Below are 21,048 nucleotides of genomic sequence, written 5' to 3'. Positions count from 1 at the left end.
CAAGGAGCGAGAAGGAAAGAGACAGGCGGAGAGAGGCAGATGGATGGAGACATAGAAGGGTCAAATTGAGACAGAATGGGAGCGAGATGGAGACAGAGAAGCAGACATGTGAGGTGCTTTCATACTAAAAATAATTGATGAGGGCTGTTTTGTAAACTAAATATTCTTTGGTGTAATGAGTAACTCTGTGTTATATCTTTATGGTATTGTGCAGTGACTGTACTCACAGTGCTAGCAGGGCCTGTGGCTGGCAGTCCCAGGGTGATGTTGGGCAGAGAAGGGGAGGTGTAGAGAGAGAGCTGGCTGACTGAACCTTCCCTTGCAGCCAACCTCTGAAGCAGGGAGGCCTGAACACACACAACACACAGTGAATACTCACAACATTTAGACACAAAGTAGACACAGTGTTACATACAGGACATTACTTCCCCTCTGTTTCACACACAAACACACTCAGAGCTTGAGCCTTCCTTTTTAAATACACAGACATTGCCAATCTCCTCCTGCAGCCTTCTGGTCACCTATCTGCCTCATACACACAAATACCAAAATACACTTGTGTACATGTGCAATCATACACATGCAGACACTGGCAGTCATATGTTGGTTACCTCTCCAGGGCTGCTGGAGATGGTGACCCCGTTCTCACTGGGGATGTTACTGGAGCTGTTGTTGGGGGAGCTGGGACCTGAGCCTGGTGCACTGTTGCATGCAGACTCTAGAGCACACAACAACACAGAAATTAGATTTTTCTAACATGCTTTCCTGAGATGCTGAGGTTTCTGAGATGAAATATGACTCCATTATTCCATGTCCTTGTTGTGTTATAGTCCCTCTGGAGTGTATTCATGCTGTAAAGTGTGGTTTGGATTGAATTTTAAAATCAAAACTTCACTTACATAAATTATGATAATGTTTGACTTCATTTCTATGACTAAGCCATCAGATCATGACGGTGGGAAAAATCAAATCACTGATATTCCAAATAAGGGGTAGAGAGTGGATATTTTTATTATCTATTTACATGTCAATCAATGTACAATTAGATTCTGCAAATTTTTATCACGAAACAGCAGAATCCAGTAAAAAGAGTGCTCACCAGCCACGTCTAGGGAACGTTTCTTGGCAGAAGTGATGGGACCGTCCTTCCTCCGGAGCAGAGGGCTGCTGCGGCGCTCCGTCACCTTTTGCTTTAGCCGTGAGCGAAGCTTCAGGTTGGGCTCAGAGGCTGACGAGACACAGAGAGGAAGTTTTGGTGTTGGGTAAGACAAAAACTTTAAATAACATTTTTATATATCTGTACATATGAAACACTTTTGAAAATATGTGTTGTCAGTATGTGTTTTTGTCATCATGTGTGGCTTATCCCATCCTATTTAGCAAATGTGTGGCAAATAACTTAGTGGACAGATCTAAGCAATGGCAGGGTAAGTATCTGATTTCTAACTGGGCCACCCATTCTAAAAATATTAATGTGTTGCCCCCCCCAAAATAGCCCCGTAAATGTGAAAATGACAGATTCTCTCCAAACTGTCTCTCTGGCGCTCAGCTTCATGGTTGATTGCTGGGCCCCACAAGTGGGAGCTTGTTGAGGGGCATGTAGTGAGGTTAATGAGTTTGTCCCTATAGGCCACACTGTATGTGTTGGCCGACAGATTCGGGAGCTGAGGTTAGCCATCATCATGTGACAGTGGGAAGCGCTGCAACGAGAGGGGAGGCAGCCAACTGGCAGCTTTCTTGACCCCACGCTTAATGATGCTGCCTCCGCACTCTGCCAGTGAATGCTGCTTGTTTCCAGACAATTACAAAAAACTGCCACTGTCTGTTGTCATGTGTGTTTGTATGCATACGGGTTTGTGTGTGCCTGGTTCTTTGTTACTCGGGGCTCTGCCTCCTGTTCTAGATTTGATAGGAGCTTTGTTGGCATGTGCCATGTGAGGGCAGGACGGAGAAGAGGCAAGCATTCAGTATGTTCTGGGAATCTCATCAGGTCAGGGATAGGACCTGACCTTTTCTGGACAATCTTGTCTCTGCCAGACTATCCCAGACACGGGAAGCTTTATTCCCTCCTCCAATGGCTTCCTTCCGTTCAATTAGTTGAAGCTGGATGGTTGACCAACTGTTGACCCTATGCTCGTCCCACGACTTTGTATCAAACAAACCATGCTACGTTCATTAGCCTTAGAGAAGGAGCTGGGACTTCTTGGTACAGCAATTAAGTCTTCTTTGTGTACTGTAGTGATTTATTGTTACAAGACCTATTCAGAGCCTGCATCAGGTATTTTGTCTTAATTTTATTTCCAGGTTCGGTTCTTGGTAAAACAAAGAATATGCAGATCTGATTATGGATGTTGGCTGACAAATACATTTAATAAAATGACAATATTAATGATTTAATTTAATGTACTCAGGTTTTCATCCTCTGACTGCTGACTTTGCTTGTTGGCTATGTCTTTTGTGCAAGCTGGAAAATGAAAGCCACCTCAATCATGGGCATTACAGGCACGTTAAGTGTGGAGATGTGCTGCTCAATATTATAAGAATAATCAAAAATATTCATTTAAATAATATCCCTACATTCCCTTCAATTTAACATGTTATGTTAGTTTCACATGCATGAAAAGGCCCAAAATGATCACTTTAAAATATGCTGCCTTACTGAAATATTTGATTAGCACAGGGTCATTACAGCGATCTTAAGTTGGGCCACAGATCTTGTGTTAACTGGTTGGGTCGGGTTGCTGAACTAATTGGTCATATGTGTAAGTGGCGGTGCAGGTGCGGTATTGCACACTGCCAGGTTGGGAGCAGATTTTGAAAATGAAACTGGTGAAGGACTCTTGATTCAGGGTCATTACAAACCCTTGGCCTTTGCTTCCTGTAGTCTTGAATGCTTATTAAGGTAGGGTGAAGCAAAGTTTTAATGTACTTCAAAGAGGTGCAAGCACTCAATCCACCTCCCTGTTGGTGGGGATAAGATGACCCGTAGTGAATTTATAATGTCTAAGTACTTTTTCAAATGCACTTTCAATTTTAAGGGGAACGTGCTGCTGAACTTATGAAACTCAATTATTTAAAAAAGAGCCTCTTCTAAGTGGAGGGCACTCTTCCAAAGTCTTTGTTAAGAGGGATGGAGCGGGTCAGGATAAAATGCTATGCATTAGCGGAACTGGAGACACTAGAAGAAGGAAATACAATGAGAGAAGGAGCATAGTGCATGGAGAATTTTAGTCTGACATCTTGACATTACCAAAATTATTACAATAATTACACATTATTAAAAAAAACAATAATTGAAAATCAGATTTCTTCCATTACTTTCTAATATGCTACAAAAAGCATTTAGTGTTAGTTTAATTAATGCAGACACATTATGCATATGTTGGCATTTGCTGATGAGGTTTGTAGTAATTGTGCACTTGAGCATTCAACATTATTTTTAGGTCTGTTTGATTCTGGGAGTGCTCTGAACATCCTTAAATAATAACCCTATCATTTTGTTAATGATGAGAAGGGTAAATGAAGCATGGTGCTGAGAATTTGGCTGGAATTAAATAGCATCCTAACTATACAGTCAGACCCGTGGTGTTGGAATTACCACAATCCCTCTTACAATACTCTTGGTAAATCATAAACAAACATTTATTATGGTTAGAAAATATAACCCAGGTGTGACAGGAAACATGACAGGCCTCCATTGAGCAGACCTACTGACAGTCAGGCTGCAAAGGTGACAGAGACTGTGGTCAATCTGGTGGGTATCCAAGGGAGGAAAAACAAGGCACACAGAGATGATGGAGTGGAGGAGCGGGGTGGTCAAGGTTGTGTTTATGTGCCCTGAGTCATTAAGAAATGGACAGATAAAAGGGGGAACGGAGAGAGAGAGAGAGAGAGAGAGAGAGAGAAAAGGATAAACGGAAGGTTAGAGGGAGGTTAGGAGGACAGTAAAGGAGAAAGAGAAGGAGGGTGAAGTAGGGGTGTGTGTTTGCTGGGCACTGGTCGCCACGGGGTGTTCACCTCAGGACGCAGTGACTTTGAAGGGTGTTAATGCCGACTGGGCAAAAGCACACCAGTGTGCACACGTGCAAACACACTCGCTGCAGAGGGCCCAGACTGGTTTTACTGCTGATGCTGGCATTTTACTGTAGCCCTCTCTCCCTCCTTCACCTCCGCCCATCCATCCATCCCCTCCTCACTCGCCCTCCCTCTAAATCCCCATTTCTCTCCTCCCCCTGGCATACCTCCCGCTCCCCTTCACTGTTGAGCCTTCCACCCTATTTTTTCTCCTAGTTTGCAAACTGCACAGGTGTATATACCGTCTCATTACAGCATTCTTCACTGTCCTACTTTCCAATGTTGATGGCCCAGAAAAAAAATAGTTTTAAACAGCAACAACGGCATTTTTTAAAAGTTTCTCAGACTTCCTGCTACATTCTGACTGTTGTAACTTTACATCGTCTCTTAACAGCATGTCTTCTTCTGTGGGGACACTTATTGCTGAGGTCAAGAACTGTCTCTGCCGCTACAACACACAGTCTCCTGAATCCAAGGTAGCATTGTATATTCACTTCATATGCTCAACGTGACCTGACAACACATGGCCTGTCCTCAAATGTCCCATCTCAGAAGAGAAACATTGTGGCTTCTCTAAGCATGCTTTGCCTGTGTTATCTCCCATTATACAATGCTGCTCAATACAAAAAATAACTTTCAAGGTCTCTCCCTGTTCTACTCTCACACTTCAGGATAGCCATTAAAACTGTATAGTCCCATCTGATGACATATCAATATGAGATTAAACGTCTCTATAAGTGGTGCTTAATATTTCAACAGGGAGTGGAGGAGGAAACTGGTTCTCTGATACAAAACATATTGATCAGTTGCTCATCTGTTTTGACAGATGGGAGTCCCGAGCTTCATGCTGGGGGAAGCCATGCTGCTCTTCCAAGGAAAGGCAGAAATCAATAGAGTTGTTTGCTGAAACTAATCAGTGGAGCTTCCCAGAAATGTATGTAGATGATACATTATACAGATGGACATAATGTAGGTGGACAGACAAACAGACAGATAGATAGATGTGTTTGTAAATCTCCTGGATGTTGTGCTTAAAGACATGAATTCTTAGCTATTTCCAAGAGATCTGTCTTCAAATTTTAATCAGAATGTATAACATACTCTCCTGTGGGCATATAAGGTGAAAAACAGTGCGGTGACACCAAAGAGCTGACTGACATTTTCCCTCTGATAGTTCTAACTAATGACACCTTCTCATAGAGGTGACATGAGATTGTTAAGAACATCAAGAAAGCATCTTTTATTGGTTGTTGTGGTGCTGTCTTTAAATGGGGTTGTGTTCACAGTGATAACAAGAGGAGTCTGTATGAACGCCCACCTCTCATGGTATTCACAACCATGGAAATGGAAATTTTCTGAGTTCACGAGTTGTGACGTGTTTGCAGACATTTTCTAAAATGGTAGAGGCCATGTAAGTTCCTGTTTTGGTGGGCTGTAAGTTAGTACATTTTAATCACACAGAGTCGGGTTTTGGGTTTAGGCAACAAAAAATAAAAATACTATAGCTGTAGAAAAAAAGATCATGTTTGGGTTAAAATAAGTACGTTTGTTACATAACTTACGGAAGTCAATTAACAAGTATGTCAGGTGTTATATGTGACAAAAAAAACCCAAAAAACTTAGCATTGACTTTTGGTTTCGCAAGTAACATGAACAGCGGTCTTCTGGGTCAAAGTTCTGTGTTTGTTTGAGCCATTGGCTACTCCTTCCCCCCAACGTACATGAACGTTCTTGCTCTTCATACTATGTCATTGCCGCTGGGGAGGGGTATACATTGGAGTCTGTTCAAAACCTGGTACGCCTCATACGAACTTTAAAAGAGTGTTCTGTCTGATGGTAACAGACATCAAAGGCCACTGACCAAGATGCTGCATTTGATGCCCTGGAGATGAGCACTAGTTGGCCTTCGCGTTTCATTACCTGCTTGCTAAACTGTTAGCCTCAGTGGCTACCAGATACTAACAGTGGTCACTGCCTAGCAGCGGTGTTCTCACAACAAAACCACCCCAGCGCCAAGCATATCTTATACACGACTTCCCATGTTGTAACCAAGACTGCCATTTAAAAGCCACATGACACCAAAGTGGGAACAGCAAAATAGTGTGATGTTCAAAACAAAAGGGTTTCAGATTAGATGTTTAACATACCAGGCTTGTACCAGTGACTTTGATTTAGATACATACCTGGTGGTGGCTACATTCCACCGACTAGTCCAACAATCAGTAGGGATTCAAGTGCAGGGTGAGAAGTGTTGGAAGAGAAGAACAACAAGAAAGTAATCTCCAATGACGTGAGAGGAGGTTTAATCTTGGTTGTTGGGTTTTAAAGTCACATGGAAGGACCAATGTGTTGTATTGCTCTTCAGTGAACACAGATCCACCAGCTAACTCACTGTACTCTGCGCTGAATGTGTCCAAATGTAAAACAATGTGTTGGATTAAATAAAGAACATGGAAGTGCTATTACTGTATGTGGATATCCTGCAGGGTTAAATGTTCAGTGCACAGTGTGGTATGGGAAATGTGTGTGTGTGACTGCTTGTGAGAGAGTGAGGGACAAAGGGGGTCACCATGACAAGTCAGCGTCTGTCATGAAGGCCTAACAGACTTCCTGCCACAGCATTCAAAGTGGCCCTCTGTGTTCTCCATTATCACAGAGCCCCTCAGACTTGAACAATGGACCCCTGTTGTAATAAACTGTACGCCTGGCCTCGCTTCTTAACGTACATCTATAATTTACATGCATACATTACGAAAAATGGGTCACCGCAGGCAAAAACGTCATGTGTGACAGCTTCAGTCGTCAGAGCGGTGCACAACTGTGGTGACCACTGCCACTCACTTCCTCTCGAACACAGTTCATCTCTGTCTGCCCATCTAATCTGATCTACAGTATGCCTGCTCACTGTTGACACAACAGTTCCTCAACAGCCGTGCCGTATGTGTGCACGTCGGTGTTCCCTCTCTGTCTCTCCTCACAGCTGACACAGAGACAAAGAACACTGCCTACAAATCCCAAACTCCATTTCTCCTGAAAAGATGTCATTCTCTTTGTACATGCACAGTGATGTGTTGTGCTGTAGTGTCTGTTGTACGTATGAACTGTGAAACTGTAAGTTGTGAATTTTTCTCAGCACCACTGGCACCCCAAGAAATTCCTGAATTACATCTGAGTGTCCCTGAAAGTTGAAACTTGCCGTCTGAGGTTGAGTGCCAGTATAAATCATTCCTGCCTCCAGCTCACAGCAGGTGGGCAGGAGTGCAGAGTACACAGAGCCTGGCCTCCAGCTGTGAAAGCAGGCAGCGATACTGCCAAAGCAGCTGCTGACGCTAAGTGAACAATCACAGCTTGGCCATACTTGACTTGGACAGAGGGACGGAGAAATAACAGTCTGAACCGTCCAAAAGGCAGGAACTGGTGGTTTTTACGTGCTTCCTAGGACACTTCTCAGAGTAGTCAAGGGTGGTTTTGTTAAACAGGATGATCTATGACGCCTGTGAAGGAGTGTGCCTGAATATCTTAGTCAATAGTCTAAAACAGGAGAATAACTCACTTGTTTTTGAAAAAAAGTCTTTATCAAAAATTCTACAACTGGTGATGAAGCAAAAAAGCTGAAGAGAAGTAAGAAAGACATTTTGCAAATATTTTAATTTTCATCCACTGTAAGACCTTGAACCATGAAGAAATCAAGTTAGATAATTTAGGACTATTTTTTGGCTGCAGCCACGAACTTCCTGGACTCTGCCTCTTGCCTGACAGCTGGTCCTGGCAAAGAAATAGTCCGGCACACAACCCCTCGTAAAACTGTTGAATTGTCATTTCTACACTTTGGTTTTTGTACAAATTAGACAAACATTCCTTTAACACAATTTTTACTGGTTTTAAGGTTTCTCATTTGTGCTTCTGCTCTCCATCCACCCTCATTTACATAAGAATGGCTCTCGAGACCTTATAAATTAACTTCTAAAATCTTTTTTTGGATACTATTTTAGGGGCTCCTTTTAATCCTCCAGTGGCTGACTCTTGGTCTATGTGCCTGACTTTGAAACCCACTAAGCCATTACAATTGCTAATGCAGGAAAGGAAGATTAGGGCTCCCTTCTAGACATGCAGTGGGTGGCTGGCTTTTAAGAGGTGGAGGTATACGAATGTCAGTAAGTACCAATACCTCAGCAAAACCTCGGGACCATTCTGTACCTGTTTTGCGAAGTGGGAAGTCGTCTTTTGAGTCATAAGTGCCCAGCATCGGGTGGTTGTACGCTGACAATGCTGTTTGGGGAGGAGAACTCTGGTCCAAAGAGCTGTGCTGGGTTTTTCTACAACACAAAAAGAAAAACTATATTTAATACATCAGTATTTATGTATGCTTGCCAAGCACGCTGTATACCTATTGTACTTTACCTGATTTTCCTTAGACACACACACAAAAGGTGTAGTGACAAAGACGGCTTCAATCTCCCTCCCCAAGGTCAACACTTCAAAAGATGTAGCAGAGTGGACAACAATGTGGGTGGGGTGGAGAAAAAGGGAGAAGAGAGAAGAGACTAAAAGCTGAAAGCTTGTCTTTTTCATCAAAAGACAACAAAGGAGTATCCTTTTGAACGTAGGGCGAAAAATGCACAGAGACAGGGTAGAGAAGGTAAGAGATGCAGGATGAGGACAGAGGTGAGGTTTAAAGACAGAAAAAATGTATAGAAGAACTGAGGAGAAAGCGAAAAAAGGCAGAACAAACAGGTAGGAGATGAAGAAATGGGAGAAATGGTGATGGTGGTGACAGTGAAAGAAAACCATTTCCCTCACTGATGGCACATTCTCTGGATTGTTCTATCATCTCCTGCCTTGGCAGAAACGTTTGACTGCTTAAAGCCTCTTCAAATATTTAAAGCGCAGGAGAGGTGCCATTGTCTTTTTTCTCAGCCCACTTCAAACACACGCACACACGAACACACCTCAAAGAGAGCCAGCTGTCAATCACTGACTACAAACATAGACAGAAACAAAGCCTCATTCCTTCAACGTTTTCTCTGTAGTTTTCAAGGCAACTGGCGAGGACTCTCAGAGACACAAATGTTGATGTTGGTAAGTTCTTCAACACACAGGGACACCCACACAACAAGGGTTCACAGCACCACAAGGTTTGCTGTGTTTGTTAAGCCATGATGATGTGGGACTTTGATGTCGCTCATCAGTTTGGCTTTTAAGTTTGATATTTTCTCAGTGTGAAGCAAAGATCAGAAAAGGAGACAACTAAAAGGTTTATGAGAATACAAGACAACAATACAGGCTAATATTTGACAGCTCGCAAATCAAAGGTTTCATTTGTGTGGGATGTTTCTTCTTTATAACCCTTCTTTTTTGTTCATTTAAAACAGGAAATGCACAATCACAAAGTACTTTCAGGTTCATACCTGCACTTTGGGTGTCTACTAGAGCATTTTTACATGCTTTAATGTTCAAAAAAGATTTTTTTTTTTCTTATTCTATGTGTGCTGGAACATCTGTATTCACCCTATGTTTGAATTGCTCCATTTAAGCCCCTGTTCTGACAAAGCCCAGTCTGCTCTAATTGATCAGCATTTCTGGGTCTTTCCAATCTGCACTCTTGGTGTCTCTACACCCTCATTGCAGCTGGGGAATGACTGTAACAGAGTACAGTGACACTTACCGTGAAAAGCTTCAAAATCAAAAATTTCACAATGTTAATGTTTTTTTTCCCTTATCCGCTGTGAGTGTCCAAAGGACAGAAGGATGTCGTATGCTGTAAAGCCCTCTGAGGCAAATTTTGATTTGTGATATTGGGCTTTAGAAATAAAAACTGAATTGAAATTGAATATTATTTGACACTTTTGTTACATTTATTATGAACATCCGTCATTGTAACATGATGGATAAGACAGAAAATAAGGACAAGTGTAATAGTTCCCCTATTAAGTTCTCTAAATGCTTAGAATGAAAGAGCAGACAGAAGAACAGGATTTTTGTTGTGATGTATAATCGGTATTCTTTACTGAAATAAACTTGAATTTTGATTTATCATTGCATAAATTCTTCATTCACAGCCGGTCACATCCAAAGCCATAAGAGGTTCTGTGGTGGTGGGCAGTGACACTCACCCATACCAAAAGCGTGGGTCGCTGGGCAGACGGTGGTTTAGGTTTCGCTGAGCCAGGGCTTTCTTCTTGTTCAGGACAAACTCCTGAAGTCGCATCTTCACCTCTGTACTGGCAACTGCACCTGACAAAGAGATACAGAGACATGGGAAGCTCAGCAACCCAAGGTCTGTATACTTTTTATCACCTCATACAAAAAACCCCACTTCCTTCAGTGTTGCATTTCTTGAAACATTTGTGCTTCAGAGAGATGTGTTTCAGCACCTCCACTGTACTGTGCCTCCTGTCCAATCTGTGACACTAACATCAACATTATAACATCCATCCATATAATGATAATAAATAAATAATGGCTTCTGTAACTACTTGCAGCACAGTGTTGCATCAGAGTTTCATTGACATTCCACAGAGACGGCAGTGCTCTGTAACTCTCCTCGAAGACACACATCATGAGTTTCATTCAGCTCCCGGTCTCCTCTCAATTACCACCCTCATTTCACAGCTACAGTACAAACAATTGTCCAGGGAGGAAGACCTGGATGAGAGAGGGGGGAATGAGAGACCGAGAGAAAAAAGTGGGGAACGGAGTGAGGAGAGCAATCAAAGAGGGCCCGAGGGGAAAAAAAGGTGTTTCGAGAATACAGGAAAAACAGTGGAGGTGTGTTTTTCTAAGAATGTGACAGTGGGAGTGATAACAGGTGATGTGTCAAGCTTGAGCGAGAAAGTGGTAAATACAGTATGTGAACGTGACAACAGCTAATATATGCTCTCTAAATCACGGTGCAGCTGGAAGTGCTGACATACCAATATGTCCGCTTTGCCACTGAAGGAAATAGGCTTTTATGAGACTGCCTTCTCTGCAATTTATTGCAGTACTTAACAAAGCTTCCTCTGTTTACAACTCAATGCTCTTTCCACAGACGTCAAACCGTAGGCTCTCTTTGCCCGGCAGAGAATGGTCGCGGAAAAGGATTTTTACTGACAGAAAAATCATCGTTCCAAATGTGAGTCCACCATGAAGTATATTCAAATGAATGTGTGCTCAAATAATTGTCTAAAAACCCATCGTAGCCTGCTAAAAAAAACAGATTGCAGCATTTTACAGCCACACTAATAATCAGAATGAAACACAGCTTGACTGATTTACTGCACCGATTAACTCGGAAATATTTCTCTTATTGTTGCATGGGTAGGACCAATGTCAACTTTGTGACTACAAGCATCAAATCAAGAGTAATAACACTCTCTTCATTAGCAAGACATTTTCTGAAAATAATCAGGCCTTTAATACCAGTTCTGTAAAATTCACCTAAAATGCCTATCCAAGGCCGAGTAAACTGAAAGCTCTTCTTGTTCCAATTCTAGAACTTACATGTTCTCATTTGTAAGTTTCTTTTCCAACAGCCAGAATCACTGTAAGTGTCTCTGTCATTCAGTTATGTTAGTTTCAACACAATGAAATGAAGTTTTATTTTATATTATTTTTTTTAATCTTTGCTTGAATATTTTCTTGAAAAAAGATGCTGCAGTTGACTAGCTGGGAAAAAATTGGGGTCATATCATGAAGCCTCACCAAGTCCAAATTTAAAGTAAATAACAATGTCACAGAAAATAAAGACTTTCCACATGTTCTGTCCAGGCGCAAAAACAGAGGGGCACACAATATAGTGAGTGTGTGAATACGTGGAAAACAAGTCAGCAAACACAGAAATATCTTTTTCGGAGTTTACTGTATATAAAAACACCCCTAGAAACCCTGAATTGAAAGGAAAGACTGTTTTCCTCTTAAGCCAGCATAGGAGTCATTTGTTTATCATTTATGTATATTGATAACAGTCTATGATGCCAAGAAAGAGTTGAAAATTCCTCCGAAGGTCAGGAGTGTCATTGACTATAAGACCCATAAGCCACTGGGCCAATCACTGGCAACTGATAGGCCATGAGGCTTAGAAATTGAGAGGCACGTCCTTTAACACAAGCCATCATTGTCTACTGAAGTTGAGACTGTCAGTACGGAAGCTCCTATTGGCTCAAGTGAGGAGTCAATGAAAAGGTCAGAGTTCAGTTACCATTTTGATATCCGAGGAGGAGCCAGCTGTTTACATGCAAACTGAAGATAATGTGGATAAAATGTGGAGAAATATGAGCGTTTAAGATAATACATTGACAGTTTGTGGATATCTTTGGATGTAATATTGTGTTTAGACTAATAGGTGAGTTATAACTGTTTATTTGCTTATCTTTTGTCACACAGAAGCCTTTATTGAGCCTGCTGTGGTTGTTGTATCTTGCAATGGTCAAAATCAATCGAACTGCAAGGAGTGTAGCTTTCTAACAATATGTCGTATGAGTAAACCACTTATACACAACAAGTGCAGTAACTGTTTACATATCATCATTAACAAATAAACCGTTCCAAAGGCTAGCAGGTGGCCCATCGGATTATTAAGAGACGACATTTATACTGTGTGGCTCATGTTGATTTGTGCATACATAAAAACACCCGCATGATGAAAGGAAGCACCTTTAGTGCATTTTAAGGCCCTTCAGGTCCTGTGTTAAGTGGAAACAAACACTTTGTAACATATTAAGTGAGGCAATTATATTTAAATAGCACCTGTTAGCAACAAGGTAATTTAAAGATCTTAACATAGTGACTCAAGTCTGTCATGTTGTCTTCTATGTATGCGGTATTAAACAATTACAGGAACAGGAACAATAATAGGCTTGACACAACCACACACATTTCCTCCTGCCAGGAAAATATGCAATTGTGTCAAAGCTCATTTGAGTATTAATACCAGGACAGCTGTATTTGTCAGTTCAAGTGAGAGCACTCTGTAGCAGGATCAGCATGGCTCCTGACAGTACGGGTACCATCAGTGCTCTCAAATCAAAGAATGACTCTGGCTTCAGAGGTCTTGGCGTTAGTCCGATCAGTCATGAAGGCTTTTACACACCAAATGAATTGCTGAGATGTGAGGAATGCGGCAACATTCATAGAAGGCAGTCTGACAGGTAAAAATGTCCATCAGTCAGACAATCAGATTTTAAACAAATCCCCAAGATCATTGAACTTATTTGGAAGAGAACACAAAAAGGGAAGTGTAAAATTATAACCACAACTGTACATCGTAAACATCCATCACAGTTTTCAGATCGACGTCCTAATCAATATGTGACTTCCCTTTTATGCTTTAGTTGCACATACACTGTTTAACAATGTAGGATTACTGGCACACTTTAGATTTTGCCTCTAAATACGGTGGTTTAGATCATCTGGCTAAACTGTTGGCTTGTTTACAACTAGTTTGATCATCTGACAGCTGGTGTTTCTGACTTTTCTGTAGAAATGTCATAGTGTTCCCAGATCCCAGCAAGTACTTTGGTGAGCACAATGTCATCATAAAGGATGCAATTATGGCCAAGGCAGCAGAACTAAGTTGAAAATAAAGAATATTATCCTTTTAAGAGAAACAAAAATAAATGGATGAAGTCCAGGTACAGTGAGTTGCCTGGTTTAATTATATTGCTGCCACTCTGTTCCTTAAACAAAATGACATGAGAAAAAGAGAAAAAATTATAAAAGCGTGGGCATGTGTGCCGCTTGAATGTCTTGCTCCTCTTGCCTTGTCTTGGCCCTCTTATTCTGATATTCCCTGTGGTGAATGTGCGAGGTCAGGCTGTTCTGACTACTGGGCAATAAGGACAGGTGCTGTGACAGAGGGGCTGGAGGGGCCAAGTCGCTCTGACACCTGCTGTGATAATGTGACACAGAGCTTCAGCACAGTTACAACAGATGTTAGCAGTATTCAGGGGAAGGAAAGTGAATGCATGATAGGTCACACATGACTGCTTTGTTTAGAGCTTGTTCATGACACTAATGAACCACAGGAATGCCAATCATTAACATTCATAACTGATTGGTCACCTTACATTTTATGCAGGAATATTTCCTCGAGGTATACTAATGCTCTTTTGGCATCTCACCACGTTTTCAACAAGTCATGGCTCGATTTTCAGATGTGTTATATAATGAAGGTGTGAGGCATTAAAACAATCAAGCTCACTAGCAGGTGCTACTTACTCTCCTGTCCCCTCTCCTTGTTTTTAAGCTGCAGGAGTTTGTGTTCTCGCTGCTGCTTCTCCATCTCTTGGTCATGACGCTGCTGCTCAATCTTCCTCTGGTGCTCCAACAGCTCCTGTTGGTGCTTGAGTGCCAATAAATCCTGTTGGTGCTGGTGAAGAGAGAGAGAGAGAGAGAGAGAGAAAACTATAAAAGGAAAAAAGTACAAGTAGAACTAGAATTACCACCTTGCAGTTACACCTCTATGCACCAGGTGAGTTACAGTTACAGTTTACATTCATGTCTGTGAAAACATGGACGCTTTACACACATCTTCTCCCCGACAGCACAGAAGATCTATGCAATCAGTACAGTTTCAAGGTGGGCACCCAAGATTAGAGTCAACAATTCAGTGTCTTTTCTGAGGTCACAGTGACCTTGACCTTTGACTTTAGACCACCAAATTCTTAGCAGTTCATTGTGGAGTACATTTGTGAAATTTGAGGAAATTCCCTAAGGGTGTTCTTGAGAAATCACCTTCACAAGAATCAGATGGATGCAAGGTCACAGTGACTTCGATCTTCGACCACAAAATCTATTTAGCTCATCCCTGAATCTAAGTGGACGTTTGTACCAAATAAGAAGAATTTACTTAAGGTGTTACTGAGATAGTGTGTTCACGAAAATGGGACATACAGACGAATGTATGGACATATGCACGTACATATGGGCGGGCAGACAGACAACCTGAAAACAGAATGCCTCCAGCCATGGCTATTGCAAGCGCAGGGGCAGAAAAAGGGAACTACAAAGGATGTAAAAAAAAGTACTGAAATGGAGAAGGCATTGTTTCAAAAAGGTGTGGCCATGGCCTGCTGTAACTACTATAAAGGACATGACATCAGCAAGCTGAGACCAATATGCTAAATGCTAACCAGGAGAATGAGCAGACTGAAGAATACACATCAGAGTTATTTTTGTCACCCACAAATTGTCCTCATTGGCTATTTTTCTCATCATGGCAACACCAACGAGGCTTTTTAGCAAAGTGAGTCACATACAAAATTCACACGCACACAAGGTTCACTGGGGCCAAGGTTCCCATGGGGATGACTAAGCAGCAAAATACTGGCTCTAGATCAGATTACACCACCATACTCGCATCACTTAAGTGTAAACATGCACATGCTTCCTCCTGTCCTTCACACAGTGCATTTCTGCTGAGCACAGTCCTACAGCTGTATCAAAGGAAGGACTCCCTCCTCATCCACTCACCTTGATATGTTCCTGTAGCTGGACTTCATGTTGTCGCGACAGCTGTTCATGCTGCCGCTGGAACTCGGCGATCAGGAGCTGTCTCTGGAGCTGCTGCTTGTGTTTGAGAGTTACCAGCTCCTGCTGCAGCTGCTGCTCCTGGTGGTCTGTGGGACATTTTCAAGACATCAGAATGTCTGATGTGTTTGTACTAAATAGCCCGGGCATGACTTTAAACCCCAAGACATGACAACCAGAGATCATCATCTACTTACTAATGACTGTCCCACGGCCTGGCTCGGAGGATGCGGGACAAGCTGTGGGCGGTGTGGGGTGGGGCTGGGGAACCAGGCCGAAGGGGGGCTGCTGGTGGTGGTGGTGGTGGTGGGGGTGGTCCACTACGCGCAGGTCCATGGGAAGGATTGCTGTGGTGGTGGGGGGCACCTGCATGGGCAGTGCTGCCGTGCTCACGTCCACTGAAGGAGGAGGAGGGGGCAGGAGAGAGGGGGAGAGGAAACAAGCACATAAAGATAGAGTTTGTTTAGAACATGCAGCAATAAAGTATTTACAATTCATATTTCTAGACTCAAAGGTATGGAAGCCCATTTCTACCAGTGTGATGAGAAAAAGATCATGCAAAGTAATTAGGATGAGAATCTTTTTCAAAATAATGTCTCAGTATGTCAAAAATTGAGAAACTATTTCAAAATACTGACTTAATATCTCAAAAAAATGAGAAACAATTCTACATGATTATTTTGACAAACACAAACATTGAGATACTAAGTTGCTATTTTGAGATATGTAAAAATTACTAAGGAAGTTTGTCATCTGTTTGAAATAATTATTTCGAGATGCTAAATTATTATTTTGAGAAAGTTTTTCATAATTTTTAAAATATTACATCATTTTTTCAGAAACTAGGTCATTATTTTGAAACACTAAGTAACTGTTTTGGGAATGTTTCTCATTATTTTGAGATATTAGGTCATCTTTTGAGAAACTAAGTCATAATTTCGAGAAAGCTTCTCGTTATTTTTAAATACGAAGTCATGAGTTTGTGAAAATTCCTTAATATTTTGAGATTCTACATCATTATTTTTAGATACTAGGTCATTTTTTTTGAAATTCTAAGTCACTATCTTGAGAAAGTTTCTCATTATTTTGAGATACTATGTCATTTTTTTGAGATATCAGGTAATTATTTAGAAATACTAAGTCTATTTTGAGAAAGTTTCTTATCATTTTGAGATAGTAGGTCGTTATTTTATGGTACTAAGTCTTTCTTTTAATAATATAATTTCTAATTATAATAATTAAATGTGATTAATTATTAAATTACTACATTTATTAATTAATAAATAACAAATAATAATAATAATAATTATCACTTCCAAGATACTGCATCATTATTAGTCATTTTTTGAGATTTTAGGTTATTATTTTGAGACACTAAGTCATTAGTTCTTGATATAATTTCTAATTATTTTGACATACTATGTCATTATTTTGAGATGCTTATTATTTATCTTCAGATACTTATCATTATGTTGGATATTATGGTTTTATTTCCATCTCACTTTTGGAAACAGGCCTCCATACTAAACAAAGTTACAAACCACAGGCTAAAAATTCACAAAATATGAACTTGAACTTAACAAGGACGACTCCCAGAAAGATATGTGCAGCATGTCTGCTTTCCACAATTAGTACATGTACACTGTGCTGTGAAGATTTTGACCCCAACAACAAATTTGTCTCAGAGGGTTGCTGAGTTCAAGTTGGCAGGAAATAAAATTGAATTCTTACTACAGTGTTGAGTTTGAGATCCCAAAGCCCAGTCTCCTCAGGGACTTATTAAAGGAAATTCATGTAATTTTCTTCTCAGAATATCTGTTTATAGTACAATTATATAATTAATTCAAGGTCCAAAATGTTATATATCCTCTGACAGCAGCCAAAATACTGTGTCCTCTCTGATCCAAATAACACACATGAACACTTGTTACATCAGCCGTCTGGACCCTGCAGCCTTGACTGTTGCACTCAGCATTACACTTCACATTGGTTGTTGGCAAACTAGGGACTTAAGCCTGTTTTAGAGTTGTACACATTGGGTAAGAGCATTAGCAAAACATAAAAAAACATAAACTGTGTCTGTGATTTAGAGCCTGAGATCATCAGAGTGACAGTCTGTGCTGTGGCAGGAGTAACGTGTATAGGAAGCCTCCCTCACATACTCTTAACATACATCCATACCATCATCATTCTCAGACAAACCCTGTACACACACCTTCACGCATTTTCTGCATGCAGTTGATAAAATAGCACACACACAAGCAGAATGATGAAACATGGCAGCAGAGAGCAAAAACAATCCCCCTGCAACATGAGTTTTGCAGCAGGGATTTGCTGACACGCATACAGACTTACTGTGTGTATTTGTGTGTGTGTGTGTGTGTTTCCACTTTGACTGTGTATATGTGAGTAGCAACACTACATTTTGCTTACTGTAAGTGCAATGCTGACAGTGTACTGTATGTTTGTGCTGTGTGTGTGTGTTTATCTTCTACAGAGAAAGCAAAGTTGTTTGTGATGTTGAAGAAGATGGATTCCCTGTGCCGTGACACATCTGAGAGGATATAGACAACAATACGTCTAAAAGCCACGTGCTTGCATCCGTCACAATCTGCTCAGACACTGCACAAACAAACTGGGTTAGACAGAACATCCTCACACAAAAAGGTCACACGTATTAAGCCCTACAAACGTCATGTCAGAAAGTAAAAATATCACAAAAGCCCCACTGAAAATAAAAAAATCCAAGTGTGTGATACAAAAAAATATCTCTTATGTCACATTCAATCTGCGACATCTACTCTACTTTATCTGAATAATCCACTGAAACAGCACAGGCTGCTGAAACATGGATACTTAGAGCAAACACAGGAAAAGCAATATCGCTGCATCCACATGGTTGACATGCAAAAACCAGAGAATTAGTGCAATCAGATTATTCCTCCAAAACAAGCAAACAACACAGCAGCTTACACACAAACAGTAGTATAACCTGACAACACAACACCAGGGAAACTAGACAATAAATCCTTAATATGTGACACGAACATAGTGTGCTGTGAACAAGTAGTCGACACGCCACTTTATTTTAAATACTTGCAGGCTTATTTTTTTCTGTCTAAAACTGGCAATAGATATGATTAGTTAGCATGAGCTTTAAACGTGTAGGTGTTTGAAAGTGTATTTAGGGCTGCAAAGCTAAGCCACTGAAAGAAAGGCAAACCGGTCTCTGGTTTCAGATGCTGTGTGTTACAAAAAACAAACTAACTAAATTTTCACAAGTTAGCAAGGCTTTAAGGTACAGCATGACTAAATCTTCCAAAGCATGCCACCAAATAAAATCTCAATTTGCATTTGATATCTGAACTCATGATCGAAACCTCCCGCGTATCGTTCAGTCTTTTCTGATCAATATCTGGTCCGTAGAGAACCACCTTGCACCATGCCAAGCCCTCTGCCAGTTATCAATACCCTCAAACCAGTGGAGAGCATCTCCGACCTATCATGGATGTCCTTGCATCCCCAGTGACCAATGAGGTGGTGATGGAGTTGCAGTTACTTGCTGAGATAGCCAATGACATCTTTGGTACCGGGCAGGTTTGGAGTGCGGGAGGAAACTTAACACCACCCAACGGGACAGCAGGGAGAGAAGAAAGGGTGTGGCCGGGGCCAGACATGCTGGTGCTTCAGTGGCGCATGTGTGTGTGTAATTGTGTCACTGTGCTTGTGAGGACTTGTTTGAGAGCTGGACATTAGAAGTAAGCACTTCTTGTTTGGACACATAGTTTGAGAAGATGAAAGAACAAGGCTTAAACCAAGGGTAAAGGTTTATTTTAATAAAGTCCACAAGAATCCAACTCATATGTTAATAATTCAATCATACACTTATTTAGATTTTTTTTTTAACCCGTAGCTTCGATCAACAGTTACTCTTACAAATGTTTTCAATGGTAAAGGTCAGGCATGTAGTGATGAGAAAACTGTGCGAACATGTGTGTCAAATGATTGAATGATTACTGGCCCTCTGACCTACAAACTTGTATGTTTGTCACTTCCAGATAAACATGCGCATAGAAAAAGAGGCCCATTAGAAGATGCCACTGTTTGTCATCCTCGCTCTGAGCGGTCTGTGCCAATCATCCTTGTTATCTAAACAAAGCCTTTCTCCCTGACCCATGGTAAAAGTTCAGCCCACCACCTCTGATGTTCCCTGAACACGCACACATGTACACACACATGCCTGTCAACTGTTTATACACATATTCAATATGCAGTAAACATCCAGGCCAAACAAACAAAACCTTTTGTTGGGTCAGTGCACTTCAAACGGAGCGCCACTCTGCACCGTTGGGACGCATTCAGAGGACCCCGGCGCCAGCTATTCCAGCATCACGGTGCCAAACATGCATGGGGCATCACCTCAATTAACGCCTTTTCTACTGTATATTTTCCAAGCAGACTCATGTCGGCAAGCTTTGGACAGAAAGACCTGCTATCCCTGTTTCTTCTAAATAGGGCTCTGGGCGGCCCCTGGAGTTAGCCCAACACTTGACCTTGACCCCCACAGTATTTATGTACGGTTCCCCAAGTGCCTTTCTTGGTATCCATGCCACAGGCTTCACAAAGGCTGTTTGTTTTCACAAACACATGGGGCCTCCCACCTCTGAAACTACAAAATATAAACATGCATACTTTCCGCCTCTACACTCTCACATGGAATAACAGAATCCATAGAGTCCTTTGGGAAAATGAATGTAAGATGCAAAATAAGTGATATATGACATCCACTAAATTTCATTCGTAAGATAGCCAATAAAAACACATCAAACATTTACAAAGAGGGTGATGTGCAGTATCATGATTCATAAAACAAACAAGCCAGCCACCAAGCCACCAAAGCTACTCTGTGCACTTTGTCCGTGATAAAAGGTGGCCTGAGAAAATGGGAATGCAGCCATAACCTCATGCAAAAATGGTTACCAAAACTGTAACAACTGATCTGAAAAAATAACTTAAGCAGCACCACTACACCCACAAGCAATTTTGACTGTGGCCATGAATTTATCACCTAGTTCAAATGTTATCAGACCATGGCTGTTATCAGTTATCTCTGGGGGCACAGATTTGTGGTAGTATGGCCCTACGCATACGTTGATTGTTAAACAGCGACCTCAAGAAAACGTATTAATCTTGATGAGTGAAAAGGAGGAAATCAGGTGACATAGGATAAAGTGCAACTAAGTCCGTGTATAGGAATAAAGAGTAACAATAACACAGGATTTTCACCCAGGAGACCACTGTTCATGTCCCATGTGAAAGTAAAAGTAAAAGTTGACTTATTTTAACTTTACATCAGTAAGTTAACTTGGGTGACATACCTGACGTGACCTAAGTTCGTGACCTAAATAACATAACAAATACACTTATTGTAACCCAAACCATGACCTTTGCCAAAACCTAACCAAG

The 21,048-nt window shown here is 41.2% G+C and overlaps 1 protein-coding gene across 3 annotated transcripts in view; it reads right to left on the bottom strand.

Annotated features, from left to right (window-relative positions):
- hdac4 (histone deacetylase 4) overlaps positions 1-21,048 on the bottom strand; it is a 150,717-nt gene that overhangs the window by 48,897 nt on the left and 80,772 nt on the right. For all 3 annotated transcript variants that reach the window (XM_049593745.1, XM_049593746.1, XM_049593747.1), the window contains 8 exons: positions 15,780-15,980; positions 15,526-15,671; positions 14,272-14,422; positions 10,188-10,308; positions 8,272-8,390; positions 1,100-1,228; positions 612-718; positions 228-347 (listed from right to left, as the gene is read on the bottom strand). In XM_049593745.1, coding sequence (XP_049449702.1) covers positions 228-347; positions 612-718; positions 1,100-1,228; positions 8,272-8,390; positions 10,188-10,308; positions 14,272-14,422; positions 15,526-15,671; positions 15,780-15,980 — 1,094 coding nt within the window. The remainder of the gene's footprint in view (positions 1-227; positions 348-611; positions 719-1,099; positions 1,229-8,271; positions 8,391-10,187; positions 10,309-14,271; positions 14,423-15,525; positions 15,672-15,779; positions 15,981-21,048) is intronic.

Source organism: Epinephelus fuscoguttatus, linkage group LG13 (assembly GCF_011397635.1).
Source record: "Epinephelus fuscoguttatus linkage group LG13, E.fuscoguttatus.final_Chr_v1".
NCBI classification, from domain to species: Eukaryota; Metazoa; Chordata; class Actinopteri; order Perciformes; family Serranidae; genus Epinephelus; species Epinephelus fuscoguttatus.
The sequence above is the reverse complement of the archived record's forward strand: the minus strand, read 5'-3'. Positions and strand labels throughout refer to the sequence as shown.